Source organism: Paramisgurnus dabryanus, chromosome 2 (assembly GCF_030506205.2).
Source record: "Paramisgurnus dabryanus chromosome 2, PD_genome_1.1, whole genome shotgun sequence".
Taxonomy (NCBI): Eukaryota; Metazoa; Chordata; class Actinopteri; order Cypriniformes; family Cobitidae; genus Paramisgurnus; species Paramisgurnus dabryanus.
Window position 1 is genome coordinate 44,291,285 of NC_133338.1, and position 25,722 is coordinate 44,317,006.

At 41.0% G+C, this 25,722-nt stretch overlaps 1 protein-coding gene across 3 annotated transcripts in view; it reads right to left on the reverse strand.

Annotated features, from left to right (window-relative positions):
* The window catches only part of nwd2 (NACHT and WD repeat domain containing 2), a 69,896-nt gene that overhangs the window by 18,141 nt on the left and 26,033 nt on the right, over nt 1–25,722 (reverse strand). For 2 of the 3 annotated variants that reach the window (XM_065289016.1, XM_065289015.1), the window contains exon 4: nt 19,935–20,051. In XM_065289016.1, coding sequence (XP_065145088.1) covers nt 19,935–20,051 — 117 coding nt within the window. Of the gene's footprint in view, nt 1–19,930; nt 20,052–25,722 lie in introns of those variants that run through there. The other variant, XM_065289017.1, reaches the window with a different exon arrangement.

Sequence of the window (25,722 nt, forward strand, 5' to 3'; positions counted from 1 at the left end):
AGCGTTAAAAGACACAAAAGTTGGATTGTTCCCCCTGATGGGCATGGTTTTCACCATCGGTGTCTCATTATTAATTATAAGATAGTGGGCCCTATCTTGCACCCAGCGCAATTGACTTTGTCAGTGACGCATGTATCATTCGTTTTTTGCACCGGCGCACAGCAGGTTTTTCCCTCCACAGACGCACGTCGGCAAACTATGGAATGAACTTGCGCTCCCTGGGCGGTTCAGCGCAAAAAAGGAGGCGTGTTCCTTCGCAAACCATGCTATTTTGCAGTTTCAAAAAACAATTGCGCCACTGACCAAAAAAAAACTAGTCTAAAGTCAGTGGCGCGTTGCGCGTTGTTCATTATGCTATTTTAAGGGCGCATGCTTGACCATAATGTATAGCGTGCACAACGCGCACACACTTTGCTTATCTAATCTACACAGATGCAACAGTTATTTTGGCAAATCATAAATTGTTACAATAAAAAATTTTAACACATGAGATAAGGAAAATCATAGTGGTGAGCATTGTGGTGATAGATTTTATTTATTGTGTGGCTGCGTTAAAAAATTCTCATCCAAATAACGTTTAAAATATTTTCTGGGGCTCAGGACAAATGCACATGGATACGGTTCTGTGGCGGCCAGTGACCCCTCATATGTGTGGTTCCTTTTTTTTAAATATGTGCATCACGTGTCTTGTCAAAATAAGTGCCTGCTGCAGATGCGTCTAAAAGGTTTATGATAAAAGAGACGCTCGCGTTTGCCAGATACTCACATAATCTCATGTGTAATCAGAGTTTACTGTTAAGGGAGTGTCTTGTGTGTATTTTGTAAACGTGAGCGTCTCTTTTATCATAAACGTTTTTTTTGACGCTTGTGCAGCAGGCACGAAACACTTGATGGACATGGTTCACATGATACAACATACACATTTTGAAACCGCAACCAACACACATGACACTCCGGACACTTATTATAGTAAAGCCGCCACTGCTATATAGTAAAGTAAATGTGAGTGCGCTGTGATGCAGACTCCGTAAATACGTTGGATGATTTTCCTCGCAATGCTGTCAGGGCTAGACTCACCATCAACTGAATTTGCTCGGGAAAGCTACGGGAAGCAGGTAGACATTGATCTGACATTGAACACGCTATTATTTCAACTATAACAGTTTTACTTGTTTTCCTTTGTTTAAGTGAAATATTATATTCAGTTTAATTGTTTTGTAATACTGCTATTCTTATTACATCTTAAAATGTGTTACACTAGCTTATATCAGGTGCCCCCACCACTCCTCGCCGTTCTTCTCACAGCGTCCACGCCCATTTAAGTAGCATTTTTCAAAATGATAGTGAGGTAGACTGGAGCTGACCCTTTAAATCGAATATAAAAATTAGCCCATAATTTTACCCCCAGGGATGACATTTTAAAATTGTCTCTAGTTTAAAAAATATTTCCCTTTTTTAAAGTGAGTTTTTTAATTCAACACGTATTTCTATAAGGTTGGCACACATCGCTAAAATGTTCTGAAATTGAAACAAACAACTCATTAAAACGTAAACGATGCAGCAGAAACAAAAGAATGTTAACTGAGGATTTGTAAAACACTCAGAAACACAAAGACTGCTAGATTTACAGTACACCACTGCCAGCCTTTCTTTCTTCAGCAAGCTATTTCACTCCCTCTGTATGATTGTTGTCCGTGCCGCTGAGATTAGCAAAGCCAATTTGTTACGTTTGCTGGTGTCATTGTGTCCATATGCCCAATTTCTGCCAGCTACAAAGCATCCAAATTGTGCTGTATAAGCCTATAGTCTAATAATGATCTAACAATTCATAAAAGCATATGCTTTCTAGAACTGCAGGAGGTGACGGGTGTGTGAGATATCATTAAATATGAGAAAAGACATCCAGAGACAATTACTTTATTGGCTCGGGGGTGAACCTTTAACGCTTTGGTTTGGTTTTGCAGAGCATCTCGCCAGCGTGTTTTTATTTTATTTCAGCTTTCTGTCTTCTCGAATAGATTAAAAACATGTGGGTGATGAGCCGAAACCTTTATCTCTCTCTCTCTCTGATGACTAAAGTCAGAGAGAGCAAAACTTTGCTACACAAATAAGCAGTCCAGTGCTAAGAAATAATAATATGATGAAAAATCAAAAATGAAATATAAATATAACACATACAACTATGAATAAAGGAAAATGAAAGGCATATATTTGATTTCAGTTGACTGGTGTCACCTTCTACGAGAAAATTTCATGTAGTCACACACATCCCAAACCCCAAAATAAAGCCCTGAACAAAGCTTGGCATTCATCCCTTTCTGAACTGTACGGCGCCCAGCAATTCAAAACATGTCAGAAAATCATTTGGTTCCAATTTCAGGCTTCTCAATTTCAGGAAATCTCATCAGATTAAACGTGGAAGGACTTTACAACCAAGTCCTATCTCTTAATCTTTCTTTCCTGTAGGCTCACTTCAAACTATTTATCTGTTTATCTTATCCCAAAATATATGATCTGCTCTTTGAACTGTAATAAATGTACTGTTATACAGAACTGAAGAATCAGGGTCTTGAATTCATATAGCAGGTACAGCTTTGATATCTAGAATAAAGACACTGCGAAACTGGACATACAAGCAATAATATGATTTATCACATGCGTGATACTCCACAGCCATAAAATCCAATTCCTTCTGCTGGTGCTGAGGATACACACTATTATAATCCCTCCGGGCAAGAAGAAAACAAGATATGTGTGTGTGTGTGAGTTTGTAAAATTACACCACAGTGCCATCTGTCTTACCACAATAAAGAGTGTATAGAAAACCTCTGAGGTGCATTAAAATCAGCGCTGCACGCCCTACACTGGTGTACTTAAAGATAAGTCGACATGTTTTTCTATAGCTTGGTCAAAATATGAGAATATTATATACACACCTTATGTTTAGATTCACAATAAGCAACACCAGCGGGTGTAAATGATCTGGCGGGACAGTATGCCGGGAAACATTGTGTCATGACGCATAAACAGGCATTAAAACAAACACGAGACTTTGAAGTTGTCTTAGAAGTGTGTGTGATAGCGCTCTCCACACATTGTGTTGCTCTGCTTCTTGGTTACTTAATATGTTTGTTTCTCGCTTCTGGCTCTTTCTGCCTGTCTTTCTGCCTTCCATCCCCATCTCTCTCGCTCTCACTCCGCCGTAGGCTGTGTGACAGTTTCAGCTGTGTTTCTCTGCTGTCTCCTATCGCATGAGCTTTGATGTCAGCCTTACTGTCACTGAGCTGGGTAACCATAACCTCTGAGTGCAGCGTGGCATTGTGGGAAGTGCTGGTGTTGTTCAGGATTAACTGATCTTCCAGGAATTTTGAGTGCATTTTCAGGATATAAACATCCTTGAATCTAAAAACAACAAAGCCATTCGGTTTGTTTCTAAGTATGTAGTATGTTTACAGTATGTGTTGTGTGTAATGCATAATAATGTAATGTTGAATTAAATTACTATTTCATGTAATGAATGTAAATGCATTTTTGTTGTGCTTCGTGCTTTAACTATTTTGGTAAAAGGAACGTTCCAGGTTTATTAAAGGGGACATTTCTTTAAGATGTCAAATAAATCTTTGGTGTCCCCAGAGCCATGTTGGGAGTAACGCATTACAAGTAACGTGCATTACGTAATAATATTACTTTTCTGAAGTAAAAAAGTAACGCATTACTTTTTAAATGTACACATTAATATTTGAGTTACTTATTTATGCAAGTTACTTTTTTAGTTTAATTAATTTGATTTAAAAAATTATGTACTGAATTAAACTAAACATAGTCACATTATGCACTTTATGCCTGTGTGGGAACAGTTTGAGTTAAAAACTGAGATGGCAGGCAAGAGCTCAACATTTTTTGTGATAAAATATGCAATTTCTTAAGAACGTTTCAGTAATAAAAAACACCTGCAAGGCCTGAAAGAGATCAAGTCTCCGCCAAGAAAAAGTAACGCAAAAGTAACTAAAAAGTAATGTAAGCATTTAGTTACTTTTTTTGGAGTAACTTAATATTGTAATGCATTACTTTTAAAAGTAACTTTCCCCAACACTGCCCCAAAGTACATTTGTGGAGTTCTAGCTCAAAATATCATGTAGATTATTATAAAACCTTATAAACATTATAACATGTTAACTCTTTCACCGCCATTGACGAGATATCTCGTCAATTAAGAGAAAACGCTTCCCCGCCAATGACGAGATTTTCTGTCTTTCCACAATACCGCTATTATCCACCAGGTTTCCGCAACTTTTTAAACCCGGAAGTATTGCCCTATGGCAAGTGGCTGCATGTCCGTGTCTGTTTTAAAGATCGCTCTGAATGGGATCTCTATGAAAAGTCCGTCACAAAAATTGAATTATCTCTGCTTTTTGCTCAAAATGTTGTGTTTTTGCAGAAACCTACCCATATTCAAAAGCTGATTACAAAAGAACCACTGAAGGTAGTATGAAACGTTTTTTTTTTTTTTTTTTTTTTTGAAAGCAGAGGGTCTGTTCTTTCATTTGGTATATTGTATGTTTATATATTTAAAGAAGAACATTTTCTGGAAGGCATTAAACTTTGGTGAAAATCATAAAAAACGCTGGTGCTGGCTGGCAACTTTTTTAAAAAACACTGGCGGTGAAAGAGTTAAAATTGCCAATTTGTAGGTGTGAGCAAAAATGTGCCATTTTGGGTGTGTCCTTCTGACATCACAAGGGAAGCCAAATTTCAATGACCTATTTTTCGCATGCTCACAGAGAATGGTTTACCAAAAACTAAGTTACTTTTTTGTACATTTTCTAGGTTGATAGAAGCACTGGGAACTCAATTATAGCACATGGAAAAGTCAGATTCTCATGATAGGTCCCATATAAAACATAGGATCTATTGACAGAATCTGTGACATTTAGAGTGCTCTGAAATATGCACTTCCGGCGACCCGAGTTTGAATCCCAGCTCGAGGTCCTTTGCCGATTCCATACCCCTCTCTCCACCCTGTACTTTCCTGTCGTCTGTTAATTACTGTCTATCAAATAAAGGTAAAATGCCCCCCCCCCAAAAAAAAACATATATAAGTACATTTTATCAGAATGTGTTTGCCCTGGGAATCGAAATGTCGATTGCTAACACAATGCTTTACCAATTAAGTCACAGGAAGACCAGGAACACATTCATAAAGGATTCATAAACACTTCACAATATAAAACAAGGAATACAAGTAAAAATGTGGCTATGATAACTGAGATACAAAATGAATACGTGTACCGTTCTGTAAAATCAACGGTTATTTCAGATTCAACTGCATAGAGATTCTACATTAATCTGAATATTTTATTCCGTCACTTTTTTTCTCTGTCACACTTAAGATTAAATAATTTCAATCTGCCTAGAAACCTTCTCCAGAGACACGCCAACAAGAGCAACCCAGAACTGTCAGCATCCAACCGCCTCTCTCTCTCTTGCTCTGATCAAAGTCTCGGTTTTGACTCTAAAATAGACTTGCACACAACCATCTACCATCAGGCAATGACACAACACAACATCACTGAACAGCGAAGAGGAAATCGGATATTTAAATCAAAAGCTCAAAGAGCTGTAACTGTGTCAGGGTTTGCTTGTTCCACATTCCAAACCATGAGGTCTGAAGGGAGCAGTCTTTGAACTCAAAGGCTGCTTTGGGACAGCCGAACTAGGCTTTAAGGGAGATGTCTTTCTTCTTTAAAAATGACCTCGCTTTTACTCTTATGAAATAATTAAATTGGGAAATCTGGTTTTACAGAAACTTTCAGATAAAGCCCACAAGGGGGAAAAGATGTGCTCATATTTCACTCTGGCAAATGAGGCTATTTTTGGCTAGACCACTGAGCAATATGGTCTGAATCTGGCCCTTTTCAAATAAAGTAGGCCTTTGGTCAGACTTCTGAAATAAAGTTTTTACACTTATAAAATGGGGGTAGCCTACATTTTGCGCAGTGGTGGGTTATTCATGTGCCCAAAACTTTTTTCTTATTATGGAAGTCAATGGTGCTTTTGTTTTCTGCTTTATTACAAATATCTTCCTTTGTGTTCAGCAGACAAAAAAAATTATACAGGTTTGTAACAACATAAGGGTGAGTACTGTCACTTTAAACAAAGAAGTAAAAAAGATTTAAAAGAGAAACTAACACTGGATTAAATAATTTATAAATGTTTGAAAAAGTACACATGAATAGAAAATAGTATGCAAAATAATGAGGGCTTTTTAAACTTGAAAAGCATAATTTTGTGCAATCTGCAGACAACATAACTCCAGGTGCTACTACAAGCAACTGTGACGGATGTCAGCGTCAACGCTCCCGGTACTTCTCACTCACCCGAGTTCTGACTACATTCCCCATCATGCACTGTGACCCGCTGATTACACATCAGCTGTAGCGTATCAGCGGGTCTATTTAACCTGGGACTCTGCCACCTGAACTTTGCGAAGTCTTGTTTGCCCTGCAGCATTTCTGAGCGTTATTCCCTTGTGTATACCCGTGTTTGTTTTCCTGGTGTGATTTGGACGGTCTTTTGGTTTACTGATTACTGCCGCCTGCCCCGATCTTGGACTGGATTACTCTTACGACTGCTTTCTGCCTGCCCCGATCTTGGACTGTATTACGATTACGAGTGATAGCCGCCTGCCCCGAACCTGGTCTGTTATACGTTTATACTTACTTGGATGTGCCCTCTGTTTACTACTGTTTGCTGTTGTATACATCAATAAAGAGTTGCAAATGGAACCTAACCTGTCAGTCTCGTCACAGAAGACTTCGCCAACACAGGCTCCAGCAACCGTGGCACAGCTTTCAGGCGAGCTGTCCACACAAGCAAACATCCTGGCGGCTCATCAACATCAGTTAGTCCGGCTAACATCTCTCACGGAGGAATTAGTTCGCTCTGTGCAGAGCTTAGCAACATCAGCTAACACTGCCGCTACACCAGTTCCCACGCCACCTCCACCTCGACCTTTAGCCACGCCCCCGGCTCCAGTGACACCCCTGTCTGGCATTCCCTGAGAAATTTGATGGCACCCCTGACCGATGTAAAGGCTTCCTCATGCAGTGTGACCTTTTCATCGCTCAACAACCCAATGTATACAACTCGGAGGTTAGTAAGATCTCATTGATTTGTTCATTGCTTACTGGGAGAGCATTGGAGTGGGCTACGGCAGTATGGGCAGCTGGAACCTTTAACCACTATACTTTTGATGAGTTTAAGAGCACCATGAGAGCTGTGTTTGAACACCCAGCAGGAGGTCGAGACCCAGGTGAACAACTACTTACCCTTAGGCAAGGGCGCCGCTCAGCGGTTGAATACGCCCTAACCTTCCGCACTCTCGCCGCACAGACCAACTGGGTGGAGGATACGTTGAAGACATTGTTTCGCCAAGGTCTAAGTCATGAGTTACAGTCCGAGTTAGCCTGCCAAGACGAGGGGAAGAGTTTTGACGAATTCGTCAAGCTGTCCATTCGAGTGGATAATCTAGTACGCAGTCGCAGACCAGTCCGAGTATTTGAAACTCACTCTACCCTCTCAATGCCCGCACCCGATTCGAGTGAACCCATGCAAGTGGGTAGAACACGCCTTACGGCGGATGAGAGAGAACGCCGCTTTCGTCAACGTTTGTGTCTGTATTGTGGTGAAGCTGGTCATGTTCTCGCTGTCTGCCCCTCACGACCAGCCCAAACACGCCTTGGACGGGTGAGTGCATCTATACCCTCAGCTACATTTGAATGTATGGAGGTTTCTGTTATGTTGTCATGGCAACAATCTAATCTCAATACCAAGGCTTTACTTGATTCCGGGGCTGCGGGAAACTTTATTGATGCGGGTTTAGTGAAGTCTCATGGCATCTCAGTAACCCCTTGTGTACCCCCTCTTTCCATCGCAGCGTTAGACGGACGACCATTGGGCACCGGTCACGTCACGCATATCACTCAAAGCATCATACTTGTCACCGAACACGACCATACGGAAGAGATCGTCTTCTACGTCATTTCATCTCCTCACAACCCTGTCATTTTGGGCTTTCCCTGGCTGCATTTACATAATGCGCTCGTTTCTTGGAAAGAGAAGAGCATCCTGAGTTGGTGTGATGACTGTGTTAAATCTTGTTTAAGTTAGTCACCTGATTTATCTGTGTGTACATCACAAATCAACCCCACACCCAGTTTACCTGACAATGTTCCCCACGAGTATTCCGATCTAGCCATCGCATTCAGCAAGACCAAAGCCATACAGTTACCCCCTCATCGATCCAGTGACTGTGCTATTGAGCTCTTACCTGACGCAATACCACCGAGGGGACGCATTTTCCCCCTATCTGAACCAGAACAGCAAGCCATGAAGAAATACATTGCAGAGGAGCTTGAGAAGGGCTTCATACGACATTCAACTTCACCAGCATCCGCAGGGTTTTTCTTCGTGGGCAAAAAGGACGGCAGCTTACGACCCTGCATTGATTATCGAGGTCTGAACGACGTCACTGTGAAATTCCGCTATCCATTACCCCTAGTACCAGCTGCTTTGGAACAACTACGAAGCGCCAAGATCTACAGTAAGCTGGACCTCCGTAGCGCTTACAATTTGATTCGAATTCGTGAAGGGGATGAATGGAAGACAGCGTTCTCCACCAGTGATGGCCACTACGAATATTTGGTGATGCCCTTCGGTCTATCTGTCAGTCCATCAGTGTTCCAGTCCTTTATTAATGATGTGTTCCGGGACATGCTCAACCGCTTTGTAATAGTTTACATTGATGACATCTTAATTTACTCTGATTCTCCAGAACAACACGTTGCCCATGTCAGAACAGTCCTCCAACGCCTCATTGAACACCAGCTCTATGTGAAAGCAGAGAAATGTGAATTCCATCAGACATCTACGTCCTTCCTGGGGTATATCATAAGTCCAGATGGGGTGGCTATGGATGAGAAGAAGGTGGAGTCAGTTCTGCAGTGGCCCAGACCAACTACGGTAAAAGAACTTCAAAGATTTCTGGGGTTTGCTAACTTTTACAGAAGATTTATCAAGAATTTCAGTATGATTGCAGCACCTTTAACTTCACTTGTGCACAAGTCTAACCACAAGCTCTCATGGAACTCGGAAGCCGAAGCTGCATTTAGTGATCTCAAAACTCGCTTTACCTCAGCCCCCATCCTGCATCATCCAGAGCCAGACAAACCCTTCATAGTCGAAGTGGATGCCTCGAACTCCGGTGTGGGCGCTGTATTATCGCAGAGACAAGGTAATCCAAGCAAAGTTTATCCCTGTGCTTTCTATTCTAGAAAGCTGAATTCTGCTGAACGAAATTATGACGTTGGCAATCGAGAGTTCTTGGCTATGAAGGCGGCTTTGGAGGAATGGCGGCATTGGCTTGAGAGCCAAACACCCCTTTCTGATGCTCACAGACCATCGCAACCTGGAATACTTACGATCTGCTAAACGTCTCAATACCCGGCAGGCTAGGTGGGCTCTGTTTTTTACTAGATTTCAGTTCACCATCACATACCGACCTGGGTCCAAAAACACCAAAGCAGATGCTCTGTCACGAATTTTTGATTCATCACCCCAACCTGTCTGTTCTGAACCCATCATCCCACCCTCCCTCATTGTAGCTCCTGTTCAGTGGAATGTGATGCAAGAGATAAACCAGCTCAATAATGCTAACCCACCACCAGCGGAATGCCCTGCAGACCGTACTTACGTTCCTCCATCTCACAGGAAGCAGGTCATCCAATGGGTACATACATCTCTCTCTTCTGGACACCCGGGCATTAACTCGACATTGGTGATGCTGAAGAACAAGTTTTGGTGGCAGTCCATGTTACCTGATGTCAGCGCGGTGGTGAATGCTTGTACGGTTTGCGCAGCCAGTAAGACCCCACATCAGAACCCAGCTGGTCTTCTCCAACCCCTTGTAATTCCACAGAGACCATGGTCCCACATAGCGGTGGATTGTGTGACAGACCTACCTAGGTCTGATGGTAACACAGTGGTACTTTCTGTCATAGATCGTTTTTCTAAAGCATGTCGTTTTATTCCTCTACCCAAGCTACCATCCGCCATGGAAACCGCTGAACAGCTACTGCACTGTGTGTTCCGGTATTACGGTCTGCCTGAGGACATCGTATCGGATCGGGGCCCGCAATTTACGTCCAAGGTATGGAAAGCGTTCTTCAAGGCACTAAACATCAACATCAGTCTCACTTCCGGGTATCATCCACAATCCAATGGGCAAGTTGAACGTCTTAATCAAGAATTAACCAAATTTCTCAGAATTTACTGTCATAAGAATCAGCATGACTGGTGTCGCTTCCTACCTTGGGCGGAATATGCACAGAATGCCTTGAAGAAGACCTCCACGGGTCTCACTCCTTTCCAATGTGTCCTTGGGTACCAACCGCCCATCTTCCCCTGGGATGAGGAACTCGCAGACGTCCCGGCCATTGACGCTTGGTTTACCCGAAGTCAGGAAACTTGGCAACAAGCTCACGTTCATCTGTCTCGAGCCATTAAAAAGGTCAAAGAAAAGGCGGATCGCCATAGAACCTCAGAACCCCACTACGAACCGGGTCAGCTGGTGTGGCTCTCGTCCAGAGACCTGAAACTTCGTCTCCCCTGCAAAAAGTTGAGTCCCAGGTATGTTGGTCCATTTAAGATTGTCAAGCAAGTTAATCCTGTATCCTACCGTCTTGATCTCCCCCCTAATTACCGTATCTCTCCCACTTTCCATGTTTCCCTGCTCAAACCCGCTGAGGACCCGGGAGCGGCTGTAGACTCCGGAGGATCTGGGCCCCCTCCCATTATGGTGGACGGCGAGGAGGCCTATCTGGTCAGCGAGCTGCTGGACTCCAGACGACAGGGCTCCAATCTACAGTACCTCGTCAACTGGGAGGGGTATGGTCCCGAGGAGAGGTCATGGGAAAACGCAAACAACATCTTGGATCCCAACCTCATTCATGAGTTTCACAGACTACACCCGGACAAACCTGCCCCTCGTTTCCGAGGTCGTCCTCGAAAGAACACTTCCCGCGTCTGGAGCCGCTCGCAGGGGGGGGGGGGGGGGGCTCTGTGATGGATGTCAGCGTCAACGCTCCCGGTACTTCTCACTCACCCGAGTTCTGACTACATTCCCCATCATGCACTGTGACCCGCTGATTACACATCAGCTGTAGCGTATCAGCGGGTCTATTTAACCTGGGACTCTGCCACCTGAACTTTGCGAAGTCTTGTTTGCCCTGCAGCATTTCTGAGCGTTATTCCCTTGTGTATACCCGTGTTTGTTTTCCTGGTGTGATTTGGACTGTCTTTTGGTTTACTGATTACTGCCGCCTGCCCCGATCTTGGACTGGATTACTCTTACGACTGCTTTCTGCCTGCCCCGATCTTGGACTGTATTACGATTACGAGTGATAGCCACCTGCCCCGAACCTGGTCTGTTATACGTTTATGCTTACTTGGATGTGCCCTCTGTTTACTACTGTTTGCTGTTGTATACATCAATAAAGAGTTGCAAATGGAACCTAACCTGTCAGTCTCGTCACAGCAACATGCCTTCACTCAGATTGGGACAAAAAACATGGCCCGTATTCATGAAAATTTTAGCGCAAAGAGTTGCTCCTAGTCACAAAATTCAATGAAAATCCTAAAAAAATTGGGCGTTTTCCCCCTTTAAAGGGGCCATATCGTGAAAATCTGACTTCTTCCATGTTTAAGTGCTATAACTGTGTCCTTGTTGCTTCTATCAACGTAGAAAATGTAAAAAAGAACAACCTAGTAACTTAGTATTGGTAAACCATTCTCTGGAAGCAAATAAAAACAAATAGGTCTTTGAAATTTGGCTCCACTTGTGATGTCAGAAGGGGAAAATACCACCCCTTAATCTGCACTATCCAACTACGGCACTGCCATTTAATGCAGAGATAAACTCATTTGCATTTGATAGCATTTCTCACCCCTTAAAGTGTCAATTTTAAAATGCTAAAATAAATTATGCATATGGTATTTTGAGCTAAAACTTCACATACACACTCTGGGGACACCAAAGATTTATTTGACATCTTAAAAACATCTTGTGAAATGTCCCTTTAAAAATGAAAGAAAAGATCCTTGTAAAGAAGGAAGTAATTCAGAAAGCATCTTAACCCTTAAAAAAGGGTCTTAAAGGCGGAGTCCATGATGTTTGAAAGCCAATGTTTATATTTGAAATCACCTAAACAAACACGCCCCTACCCCAATAGAATCTGGACCTTCTGATGATAGACCCGCCCCACACATACGCAACCCGGCATTTGATTTGATTTGATTGGCTATAAGTGTGTTTTGGTAGTCGGCCCGTCTCCTTTTCCAAACCGTTTTTCAAACATCGTGGACTCCGCCTTTAAGGTCCAAAATGGTTATGAGTATCGACGAGGACTTTTAAGAAGCTTAAAGGGGACATATCATGAAAATCAGACTTTTTCCAAGTTTAAGTGCTCTAAATGGGTCCCCAGTGCTTCTATCAACCTAGAAAATGTAAAAAGTAAACTTAGTTTGAAATTTGTCTCCCTTTGTGATGTCAGAAGGGGATAATACCACCCCTTAATTTAAGCACGGCACTGCCACTTAGTGCAGAGATCAACTCATTTTCATTTTAAAGGACACACCCAAAACTAGCATTTTTTGCTCACACCTACAAAGTGGCAATTTAAACATGTTATAATAATTTATCTGTATGGTATTTTGAGCTAAAACTTTACATACGTACTCTAGAGACAACAAAGATTTATTTTGCATCTTAAAAAAGGAAGCAGAGAAGTTGGACAAAACGTGAGAGGGAGACAAAAAGTGTTGCACACAATGTATGACAGTGAGATAATAGGACACAACACATTAGATTGTGCAGGAATCATGTTTGTGACTGCTCTTATTAGAGACATGCTAACATCTCTGACACAGCACAGAAATGCCATAGCACCAGAGGATTTTTAGAAGCTTTAAGAATATGGGCCCTAGACTACTAACCACCGTTTACCTTCATATGATATGTTTAAAATGCAGCACATGATGTTATATGTTAAAAAAAGTAGCAATGACTTCTATCTAACAAATGCACGCTTACCTGTCTTTCAATTATATTTATCTAGGGGCTTCTTTCAGCAAATATTAACACATCAGCATATCATCGAATTAATTCAATTTTAATTGTTTACCAACTCTTTCTATTTGCCGTGACAAAAATGTAAAACCTCGTCTTACCTTCGAATACCTCCCGGTAGCTGATGCAAATACAGGCTAATAAGGGTGACAGCAGACGCTGCCCTACATGGAGGGAGGTCAAACTGCTTCAAATCTTTACTGAGAGGAAGGGGCGTGGGGGGTGAGGCGACAGAGGCGAGGATTAAGTGAAAGAGCAGAGACACAAATCATAGTACAAGGTGAGATGAAATAGATGAAGACACTAGAGAAATGAAAGGAGAGGGGAAGACAGGAGACAAAGTGTTCGGAGTGGAACCGAGATTGAAAGCTCTCAGAGGATGAAATGACGGGGAGAGGGGACTGTCAAAAACACAAATAAGAGACAGTTCAAGGGCAAAAGAGACAGAGAGCTATGGAATAACTGAGAAAGTATGGGTTGTAAAAGAGGTTAAATATATATTACACTGTTTTCGTGTTTCCTCGTGAAAAACTTGTCAGCATGATGCTAGGGTGTTGTGTATGTGATTTAAAGTTATATCAACATACACTTACCGAAAGGATTATTAGGAACACCTGGTCAAATTCTCATAAATGCAATCATCTAATCAACCAATCACATGGCAGTTGCTTTAATGCTTTTAGGGGTGTGGTCCTGGTCAAGACAATCTCCTCAACTCCAAACTGAATGTCAGAATGGGAACGAAAGATGATTTAAGCATTTTTGAGCGTGGCATGGTTGTTGGTGCCAGACGGGCTGGTCAGAGTATTTCACAATATGCTCAGTTACTGGGATTTTCCTGTGGGCAAAAATGCCTTGTTGATGCTAGAGGTCAGAGGAGAATGGGCCGACTGATTCAAGCTGATAGAAGAGCAACTTTGACTGAAATAACCACTCGTTACAAACGAGGTATGCAACAAAGCATTTGTGAAGCCACAACACGCACAACCTTGAGGCGGATGGGCTACAACAGCAGAAGACCCCACCGGGTACCACTCATCTCCACTACAAATAGGAAAAAGAGGCTACAATTTGTACGAGCTCACCAAAATTGGACAGTTGAAGACTGGAAAAATGTTGCCTGGTCTGATGAGTCTCAATTTCTGTTGAGACATTCAGATGGTAGAGTCAGAATTTAGTTTAAACAGAATGAGAACATGGATCCATCATGCCTTGTTACCACTGTGCAGGCTGCTGGTGGTGGTGTAATGGTGTGGGGGATGTTTTCTTGGCACACTTTAGGCCCCTTAGTGCCAATTGGGCATCGTTTAAATGTGGGCCTACCTGAACATTGTTTCTGACCATGTCCATCCCTTTATGACCACCTCTGATGGCTACTTCCAGCAGGATAATGCACCATGTCACAAAGCTCAAATCATTTCAAATTGGTTTCTTGAACATGACAATGAGTTCACTGTACTAAAATGGCCCCCACAGTCACCAGATCTCAACCCAATAGAGCATCTTTGTGATGTGGTGGAACGGGAGCTTCGTGCCCTGGATGTGCATCCCACAAATCTCCATCAACTGCAAGATGCTATCCTATCAATATGGGCCAACATTTCTAAAGAATGCTTTCAGCACCTTGTTGAATCAATGCTACATAGAATTAAGGCAGTTCTGAAGGCGAAAGGTGGTCAAACACAGTATTAGTATGGTGTTCCTAATAATCCTTTAGGTGAGTTTTAAGACTCTAATTTAGCCCATGTCAATTCACATGTGAGGGTGCCATCAATGAAATCCATTCGACTTGAGAATTGCCCTAATAAATTAAACTCTGTTTCATGTTTTTCTGGGGGATCCACCCACATTCATGCTCAGATAGCATTTGTGTGTTTTCCGAAGCCTTGGAGGATTTCTAGGAACTGGCTTTATTTTGACTTTGGCAAAGCATGTGAAATGATCAACTTTTGTGAATATGCAGCACTGACTTGATCCGGGAGGGGGAGTTAAATGCCCCCTCTATTATTTTCCCTCCTAACTTCTTAATGCGTTAAATTAACAGCCCTAGTTGCTTGTCTTGGTAGACAAGGAGGACACCGTATAAGACAGTATGTGTGAGAGAGAAAAAGAGAAAGGAAGGACAAAAGTGTTTCGATTCCCTGTCGAGTGACTCTCACACACTCCACTTCACACATCACTTTACTTTCACGCACACATCGCCTCACCTCACATTTCGCTTCCTGATTCCAATTAGATCTCAATCCTCTTGCCCAGATTGCTCATTTACATTTTAATATTTTGAAATCGATCTCTTTCCACACCTGAGAACTGACTCCTAGACCCTCTCACATATACAGTACACACACAGATATGCGCACATGTGTGAATGCATATTTCTTATTACTTATAAGTCCATTGATCTGTTAGTAACCCACATGGTGCTCTGAAGCATGTGTGTGCGTGTCTGTTTCTGCATGATGTCTCACTATATCAGAAGTGCTGAGAGTCACTTTGCTCTGTGTGTGTCTGTGTGTGTTTGTCAGCAAGCCACAGAGGCAAAATTAGCTCCATCCTGCCTGTGAACTGCTTGATTCCCATATGTGTGCTACACAAGGGGGCTTACCATCAGCTCCACAGAATATAGCTGCGTTTCCATTACCCTTCAAATTGCGCAAATTGAAGTAGCAAATTGAAAATGCGCCCAAAGGGAACATCAATTTTGCATAGACTCCCATGTATCACAAAAAAGTTTTTACGCCCCGGTGAGGTGGTTTTTCAGGTAATTCGAACAAGGAATATATCGCAAAACTGCAATGGAAACAGTTTTGTTCTGCATTTACAGGTCACCTGACATGTGTAAAAGTCACATGATCATTCTTTAGATATGGAGCAGTATGTTCGCTTGGAGGACAAGACGAAGAAGCTGTGGTCGACTTCATGCGGCGTCACAAGAACTAGCAAGCCCATGACATCAAAATACCGCAAGAGCGATTCGGGAGTTAACTGCTCTGTATGCTTTCAAGTCGCTCTTGTTGTATTTTGATGTTATTTGCAAGTCTTTGCGAGAGAACAAAATTATGTTTTAGTCGCATAACACTTGACTCTTCTGTAATAATCAAGGACTTTGCTGTCATACCATGGCTGCAGGAGGCGCAATGATATTATGCACTGCCTAAAAATAGTACCCTTGGTAACTTTCAATAGCTGGGGAATATTTTCAGGCATTGCGTTATATCACTGCGTCTGCTGCACCCATGGTACGGCAGCAAAGTCCCTGATTATTACACCAGAATGAGAGTATAGTTCCTAGCCATATCGGCCTAGAAAATCGCAACTTTTAATTTTCCATCAGTCTTAGTACACAATGTAACTACAGAAGAGTCAAGTTTTACATAGGAAAAAAATAGGAACTCTTTAGATATTTTTTAAGGGCGATGCTAATGGTCTAATCAGATTCAATGGATTATGCTAAGCTACGCTAAAAGTGGTACCGCCAGACCCGGAGATCGGCTGAATGGATTCCAAATGGTAAAAATCAAATGTTTAACTCTAGGGGAGCTGGAAAATGAGCATATTTAAAAAATAAGTGTCCCTTTAAGGGTTATTTTCAAGTATAGTTATTTTCGAGTATAGTTCCTAGCCATATCGGCCTAGAAAATCACAACTTTTGTTTTCAATTGGGTATCGAGTATCGATTGGAACCGAGACTAGCTTTGCAATTTTCCCGGAATCATTCAAAAGTTTAAATTTCGATTCCTAGTTTCGATTCACAGTCCGCCGACCGGAAAAACAAACAGCTGAACACTAACGAAGAAGCGTCTACCAGAAGTCTTGGCATAACCTAGCGAGTTGAACATGGATAGCGTGCGTCGGCAGTCCAAAGTGTGACTTCACTTTTCTAAACAGACATGAAATCTCGGCAGATATGGCAGATATGAGAAGGCAGATATGATAATTTTTCTAAACAATAACTGTTTCTGATTTTATACTGTACCTGTTACTTATCTGGACTGGGTTTGTTTCTTATTGTTTCTATTCTGCACTAGGTTAGCCCATCAGTGGATGCACGGTAACATACCTGCAGCATCATACACTAATGTATAAATGTGTTTTCATGAGGTTTTCAAAAATAAAGCTCTCTTGAGGAAAGTGTACCCCTGTGAAAATATATTCATAATTTATAATATTTACATTTAAGTTCATAGATTTGATATTTACAGTGGCGAACCGTGGGTACTTCAGCTGGGCCTTCAAAATATGCAATGAAGTGCAAATGCCTCTCCATCCATAATACTAGGCTATTCGTATTTCGTTAAATCATACAGTGAACGTGTAAAAATTCTGAGCACGCAAAGTTAAATTACAGAATGGGCATTGTCTGCCTTTAAATGCAGTTTTAAAGTTTAAAATTACTTTAATCTAACTGATAAACACAAATACAGACTCTGCTGCTCTGTAATGACAGGGGCTCTGTAAATTTGCATTTAACAAGCTTAAATTATGTTCTTTAATTTATTTGTAATTTTTTGGAAATATATATTTAGCTGTAGGATACCTTGTTAGTCTTTTTCATAAGGGGAAATATAGCACCCTGCGTTCTCAGTGCACCTCCTTGTGTCTTATAACTGTTGTTATAGATATCCAGGGCTCGCAAAATTGCTAGCCCGAGCCCTGAGGTCCCGGGGCTATTGCAAATTCTTGTCGGGCTACCAAAATGTATCTCCGCCCTGCCCATCGGGTATAGCGAGGAAAAAAATATTTAAATGTTTTCGCATTCTCTCAGATTTAGTTAGGAAATTATATTGTATGTAATTCGGCGTTGTCTGTCAGTCATTACTATCCTCACGTAACAAGTGAAACTGTCAGGAAGTAAAAGTATAATTAAACCCATTATTTTTCTCGTGTTCGCGTCATATGCACAGGCTCCTCTGCACACGCTTCTCCCAGCTGTGCTCTTCACGAAAACGCGCTTAAGTAATTTCGTTTTTACCTCAGCCCTATCAAGCTAGCCACAACGTCAATCACGTTTTCCGCCATTTACCTCAACCACTCTCACCGCAGAGATTCGGGCCATTAGACTGTATTAATATTAACGGTCTATGATCTTCGTCTTTAGTGTTTTACGGCAGCTCGCATCCAGTTTGTTGCATGCTTAGGACTTCATGAAGGCTTACAATGTTTTGTTTTTTACCCGCCCACTTGAAATCAAAACGTGATTGGTCAATTTGCCCGTCACTCTCCACACCAAAACACATAGCTTGGCCTTCCCTGGGATTCATGAAGTCCTAACCAATGAATGAGCCAGATAACCGGGCCTTAATAGAGACAAACGATTCTGATTGGATTAGATGTTTTCATGACATGAACCTGACAGTAAGCTTAACGTTAGAACATAGATGAGAGAAAATATATTACATGTATTGTATTAAATTGAATAAAATAGAAATTTAAAAATGTAAAAACATATTTTTATTGAATACTATATTATTTATTATTTATTTATAAAAAAATCTTTTATTAATTTTTTAAGGCCTTCTCTGAAGGCGTAGAAGGCCCTGAAGGTTCCCCACTGGATATTTATATTATAGTTGAAAACAGCCCTGTGAGAAATTCATAGTAAGGTTCACAAAAAGTAAAAAGTTCAAATTGATGGAGAAGGTCGGACTATTTCCTTCAGAAAGACCATTGGTAAGCTAGCTCATTTAAAATATCCTAAACTTTTTTGACCCCGTCTCTTAAAAGAATCGGAACCGAGAATCCTTAGAAACCGAAATCGAAACAAGGAATCGAAATCGGAACCGGAATAGTTCAAACTCAAACGACACCCAACCCTATCCATCGGTCTTGGTAGACGATGTATCTACAGAAGAGTCAAGTTTTAAATAGGAAAAATATCGAAACTCCGGATATTTTTGAGTGTGATGCTAATGGTCTAATCAGATTCAATGGATTATGCTAAGCTATGCTAAAAGTGGTAATGCCAGACCCAGAGATCAGCTGAATGGATTCCAAAACGGTAAAAATTAAGGGGAGCTGGAAAATGAGCATATTTTCCAAAAAGGTGGAGTGTCCTTTCAAGTTTTGCGCAAATCTTAAAGCAACACTATGTAGTTTTCATGTAAAAATGACTTACAGCTCCCCCATGTGGTTGAAAAGCGCAACAGTGCCTGGTATCAGACACTCTTCTGCAGGCAGGGGGAGGGGCGGGGCTGTGTTTCCTACCCTCCACCGCCACTTTCAGAGTGAGCTTGTAGCAGCTGGGAGGCTGCTCAGGTTGCAGCAACAGTACAATTTGTCCAGTTAAAAGTTGTTCTATCACTGAAATAATTTTAGAGACATTATTTAAAGGTAAAAAAACTACATAGTGTTGCTTTAATGGAAACGCAGCTTATGACTGAAGACACACCTTACTGTATACTACTCAACCCCTAAATATAACACACGCACACATAAACACACACACGTAACCATATGATGATATATATATTTTTTCCAGTTTGGTCCAATTAATTCATCTCGAATTTTAAAGTTTAAGTTTGAAATTTCAGTAAATTTTTGCCAATTTTTTATTGATTGATTTATTAACAGTATATTGCATAATACTATAAACATTGTGTCTTTTCTCTACCTATCTATATTTGGGTTTACCTATCTAAACATCATTGTTTTGCTGCTTTGCAAGTGTTGGTATTTCCCTGAGGAAATGCAAATTTTCAATGCTTCAGTGAATTGCTGGTTAAGGGTTTGATAAAATGTCGTATATACCCACAACAAAGCATGGACCAGCTGAAGTCTGCAGACATTCCTCTAGTAGTTTCATCCGTAGCCTCTGCAGTTCCGGACTGTCCCATTCCTCTGGATCAATACCCCAGTACAGATCCACCACCTGGAAAACACACACATACAGTACCGAGATTAAGCCACCCAAACATTTTCCACACAAAACACACCGCTTTACATCGCACACCACAACATTCAGTTTCCTTTAAAACATTATTATTGTGTATTTGAGCAATAAGCTACTCAAAGAACCATTCTGTACAAGAGCCATATATCAACATCCTTAACTAAAGCCTAATTCTTTTTTATTACCAAGTGTAGTAGTAGATCTAGATAATAATGAATGCCTGGGAGTGTATGAATTTCCACACTCTTTCAGCGTACATTAGCACTTTAAAAGGAACCACAGGGAGAGAAATGAGGAACGAGATATCGACAGACAAAGAAAGCGAAGAGGAAAGGAGAGGAAAGCATCTTTCAGTATGTGTGTTCCTGCAGACAGCTAAACACTGTGCACATGCTGAGCACAGATTCCAATGCTAATCTTAATTGTGACTATGTGTGTGTTTTCACAACCAGTAAAAAAGCTCAAGAACGCTAGGGATTTACATCATAACAACCTCACACAGAGCTCTTTATATTCTCTGCTTTATGCTCTCCATTGTACAGTACATACAGCATCAACCGTCTGCAGCGTACAATTATAACCAGAAAGAATAGATGTACGGTGTGAAATGGGAGCAAGAGAGATGGGTTGTGTCTTTGCGTGTGTAGTAATTGACTTAATGAAGAGAGACAGGCCATTTCCTCAGCACCAGTATGGCAGGACACAGGGATATCCCCGAACACATTTGTCAGAATCAGTGTCAGTGGTGCAGATAATTCAAACTGCAAACACGCCGCAGGGAGACTCTCTCGCTCTCTCTCTCTCTTTCTGCATGCATGCATGTGTACGTTGAAGCACTGGGGATTTATACAGTGAGCAAATATTAAGCACTGTATATGTTGTGTGATTTGTATGCTATTGGTTATTACGATTTGAATTGCACATATTTTAGTGCCCTTTCCATATTCATGCATTCTCTAGCAGGCTAATGAAATTCTGTCGTCATTTGTGTTGTGGTAGCTCTTAAGACCTCACGCTCATTTCTCTTGCTCAGCTGGCAAATCTAAAGCTACATTGTGCCCTGCTTTTCTCCCAGACTTCATTTAACAAATACGAACATGGCTTCCGTCCAAGAGCACATAAAGCACAGGGGACTTCCAACATTATGCAAGCTCTATACTCAAGATCCCTGTGCTAATCAAACTTCTAAAGAGAGCAAAACACTTCTTATGAACAATGTCTTGCTTCATTATAATCCGAAAGAGGAATGTACCGTTTGTTGTTATACGATGATTTTATGACAAAACGCTGAATAGCATCAAAGTTAGATGCACAAAAACATGCAAGAAAATGAAGTTCGCACTATATTATGCATTATAAAGCGACCACCAACCAACACTTTGACTGTAGGAAACTGTAGAAAAAGACAAAAGTCTTATAATGTAAGAATACATTATTTTAAATTTCATTTCGTGATCCCATTTTTACATTTTAGTTGGTGTGCAAGGTTGCTGTTAGAGTATAAATAATGCCTGGAAAATAATAAAGCTCAAAGTTGATATTTTCTTTAACAGAATTCACTTTTCAAAGAACTACAGCCCTCTACTTCCTGAAGAAAATGATGTCAAAATAAGAGTTTTTGACTAACCTTTGCCCACAGGAATACACAAGTCGCCAGTGTTTCTCAAAGTGTGGGGCGGCCCCACTGGTGGGGAATAGGAACATTACAAGTGGGGCGTGACAAACGAGAGGAGATTTGGTCATTTTTGTGCCCAACTCTATTAATTCATTATTTGTTGACCATACACTCAAAACGACTCATTTAAATATAAGCCTACACTGAAAAAAATAAAGGCTGAATTTATTTAAAAATATAGTGCATCATTTTTGCATCTTTTTTTAAGTAAGTTTCACATGGAATTTTAAGCAACTTAAAAAAGTGGATGTAAAAATGATGCACTATATTTTTAATTAGTGTTCACTACTCACTGGGATGGGTTAAATGCAGAGGTCACATTTCGAGTATGCGTTGCATACTTGACAAGCATGTCACTTTCACTTCATTTTCACTTAACCATGGTTATTTGGTTTTAACTGTAGTAAATCTATGGTTAATTGTCGTAAGGGTACAAACATATATCATTGAAGCTATATTAATCTGGAACTCTAATGGTGTGTTTACACCAGACGTGGAAGAGGCGGCAAGCGCGAGTTTCAATGAAGTCAATGCAAAGACACAAATAGGCATCCTGCGGCGCGGTAAGCTCGAATGGCGCGACGCAGATTGTGCGGAAATCGCTGAGCTGAAGGCATGTTCTGTGCGGATAGCGTGTTGCAAAAATCTGAACTTTGGCGGATTTTCACGCCACGTTGACCAATCAGGGGTTTGCTCTAGCAGTGACTTGATTACAGGAAGTGAGCGGAGGCAGAAAAACAAAACAACAACGGAGGACAATCATCATCACTGTACGAGACATCTTCGTACTTTTACAGGAATTAAAAGGATCTTGTTTGGAAGAGGTCGAACAATCTGGTATGTTTACTCAATCTGAGCTATATAAGCCCCTCCCATGACACAAATTTATTCTTGAATGTCTTGAATGACTACAATTTTTTTTTATCGTGTGGCTGTGTTAAAAAATTATCATTCAAATAACGATTAAAATATTTTCATAAGAAACCTTAATGTATATGAACTTGATTTGTAAGTGTACTTTGGGGTTGGACCTTGCTTGCGTTTCTTGGGTCCGATTTCAAAGACCCCAAACCCTTTCAGCGGTGAGGGTGGACGCAGCGATGTCCTCTGCTGGTGTCTGGTCCTGAGGCAGATCCACCTCCCGTTTTATGCTGGCAAGCTTGGGATTCCCCCATCTCCTGACATCATTGTAGCGCTTGGTGCAACGATGGGGATGCCAGCTGATGAGACAATTGTGGCTATTTCCTCTCACGCCTGTTTAACCGACGCTGATTTTGGCGGGTTTCTCCTATCCCCATCCAAAACAACTTCTCTGTCTTTGACTGCTCTTACAAGAACGCCGGTCTCCTCGGCTGTGAACCGCTCCTGGCGTGCGCCTGGTAAATCCGTCATAATAATAGCAACCCGCCATGGAACTTGCGCCCTTGCGTTTACAGGGAATGTTGGATAGCGTTCTGATTGGTTTATTTGACGTTACGCCCAAACCACACCTATGAATAATGAACCTACTTCAGACCAACCCCTTATTGATTTGCGCCTGGCGCAAGAGTTATTTCTCCCGCCAGGAAAATAGCAACAGCGCCCAAGATCCGCCCACAAAGTCACTTGCGCATTGCGCTTCGCACTTGCGTTTCAGATTCAAAACATAAAAGCAATTAAAATAATTACTTCAAATATCCTCACAAACCAGTTGTTGTTCCACAATACTCTTATGGACAAACTTACAAGTATAGACAGACCTGTACACACACCAACACATGCACATACACATTGATACATTGGGGTTGATGAAGCTAAACTATTACCTAACCAAGCAATTACATTCTGACAGCACAGCCCTTGGGAAAGATGATAACAAGGTATATAGACTGTTAAGAAGCCCAAACATCTGGATGTGACAACACAGATGAAAAACTCTGGAGATAATTAGTATTCATTCAATGCTTTTCACCAAAACAACCATGAGAAAATTAATAGAGGATCTGAGAGAGACAAAGCTGTGATTTCAGCAAAACAAAGATATTTTTAGGAACTAAAGCCACAAAGCCATCAGATTTGTAGTAAGTGGCTGAGCCAGCACAGTCCGGCATATAAGAGAAATTGATGGCTTAGCGTATTCCCCAAACGCAAACAAAAACAGATTTTATAAACCCAACGTCTGCCACTGAATCCCAGAATTATGACGGCTGTCATCTGCTTTTACGATACTCATATTTGTAAATGACAAATTAATCACAATGTTATGAGCTATGAGAACAGATAAAACTGACTGATGTCAGGAGCAAAGAATCTTTACCAATGTTGACTTCAGAATCCTTTCTTCCCTTCTTTCTTACTCATACAGTGCATATTTAAACCACAGGAGACTACAAACTCATGTTTATCAAAGAAAGTACAGATACATCTCCATGGCAAGTAACATTAATGCATTTTATTATATCCAAAACATCATTTCCACTAACAGTGCTTCTCCAAAATTATGATGAGGTTTACACAACCGCTGAAGACTCTGGCTACACAATTTCCTAACAAGAAGCAAATACGACCGTATTTACATAATTACATAGCCTGTACGATGAGGCTTCATCTGAGGATTTGCACATTTAATTCTGGTAAATCCCAAATGACTACCGATAAGGGGTAAACATTTTTTTTAACTGATCAGTAAGGATGCTGCAAACTTTCAAAATCCTAAACAAGAGAGATATTTACAGTGACTTTAAATTCGTCTTCATTTCTCCATAATATTAAATAGATGCTCCAGGTAAATATCGCTCCATCACAGCCAGCTCATCCTATTAAAATATACAGATGTATTTTGATCATTCATTACTGTGTGTAAGTTGCTTCTATGCTTCCTGTAAAAAACAAGTAATTGGCAGACCTCGGCCGAAAACACGATCAATACTGACTGTAACAATATCAGACATTTATCTGCCACAGTCACACAAGTATGAACTGAAGAATATGCCAATAAAGTTCAGTATTGTCTGCTTCGTATCCTTGAATGAACTCGCATTAATACAAAGAAAAAACAAGCGCTTCCAGTGAAAGATCAACTGAAGGAGGCAGCGTTATACCAGGAGCAACGTATTTTGCTTCTCGCCCATCTTTCTCTCCTCATTTCATGATTAATCTGACAACTTGCAGTGGAAGAGAAGGGGTTAAGAACCTTGAGAAAGCACAACATCCAAGTCTTACAGTAAATAACAGAAAAGAGTCTTTGTAAGTCATAATTTATACTAAATTATAATTGTAAAGTATTTATGGTAAAGCTGCAAAGCCATCAGATTTGTAGCTTTTTCATGTACAAAAAGCATTGTCTTAAAGGGGTAGTTCATCCCAAAATTAAATTTCTGTCATCATTTACTTACCCTTATGTTGTCCCAAACCTGTATGTTTGTTCTGCTGAACACAAATGAAGATATTTGGTACAATTTTAATATCCAGTCCTTCCAGAAGTTTTTTTTGTAATGGTTGCGGGCAAAAATCATTGATCTTGCGGCATGTTTTCTCAAAAAATGCGTTGGAATATGCAGGATATTTATGCAATTTTATGCGATGAAATTGCGGGAACTTTCCAAAATTGCGGGAACTTGCAAAACCTGTGTGCAGCTTTTGCAGCTTTTCATTGATGTTCCCATCGCGTAATTACATCACTGGGGACATGGCTGCGCATATGTAAAGTAAATGCAATTTTTTTTACAATTTCTGCCAAGATATATGTGACTTCGCTACGAAAATGCGGATTATGAAATCATGCAATCCCCACATATTTTGCGAGCAGAAAACTGCAATTTATGCAGTGAAAGTGCGGCATATTAAAAAATGCGGCCGCCGCATAAATATGCAGACTTTGGCTGATGATGCATTGAATCATGCAATCACATAATCGCGTTTTTCTGGAGCGACTGAATAACAGATCTGGGGTCCCACTGACTTCCATAGTATTATCTTTCGTACTATGCAAGTCAA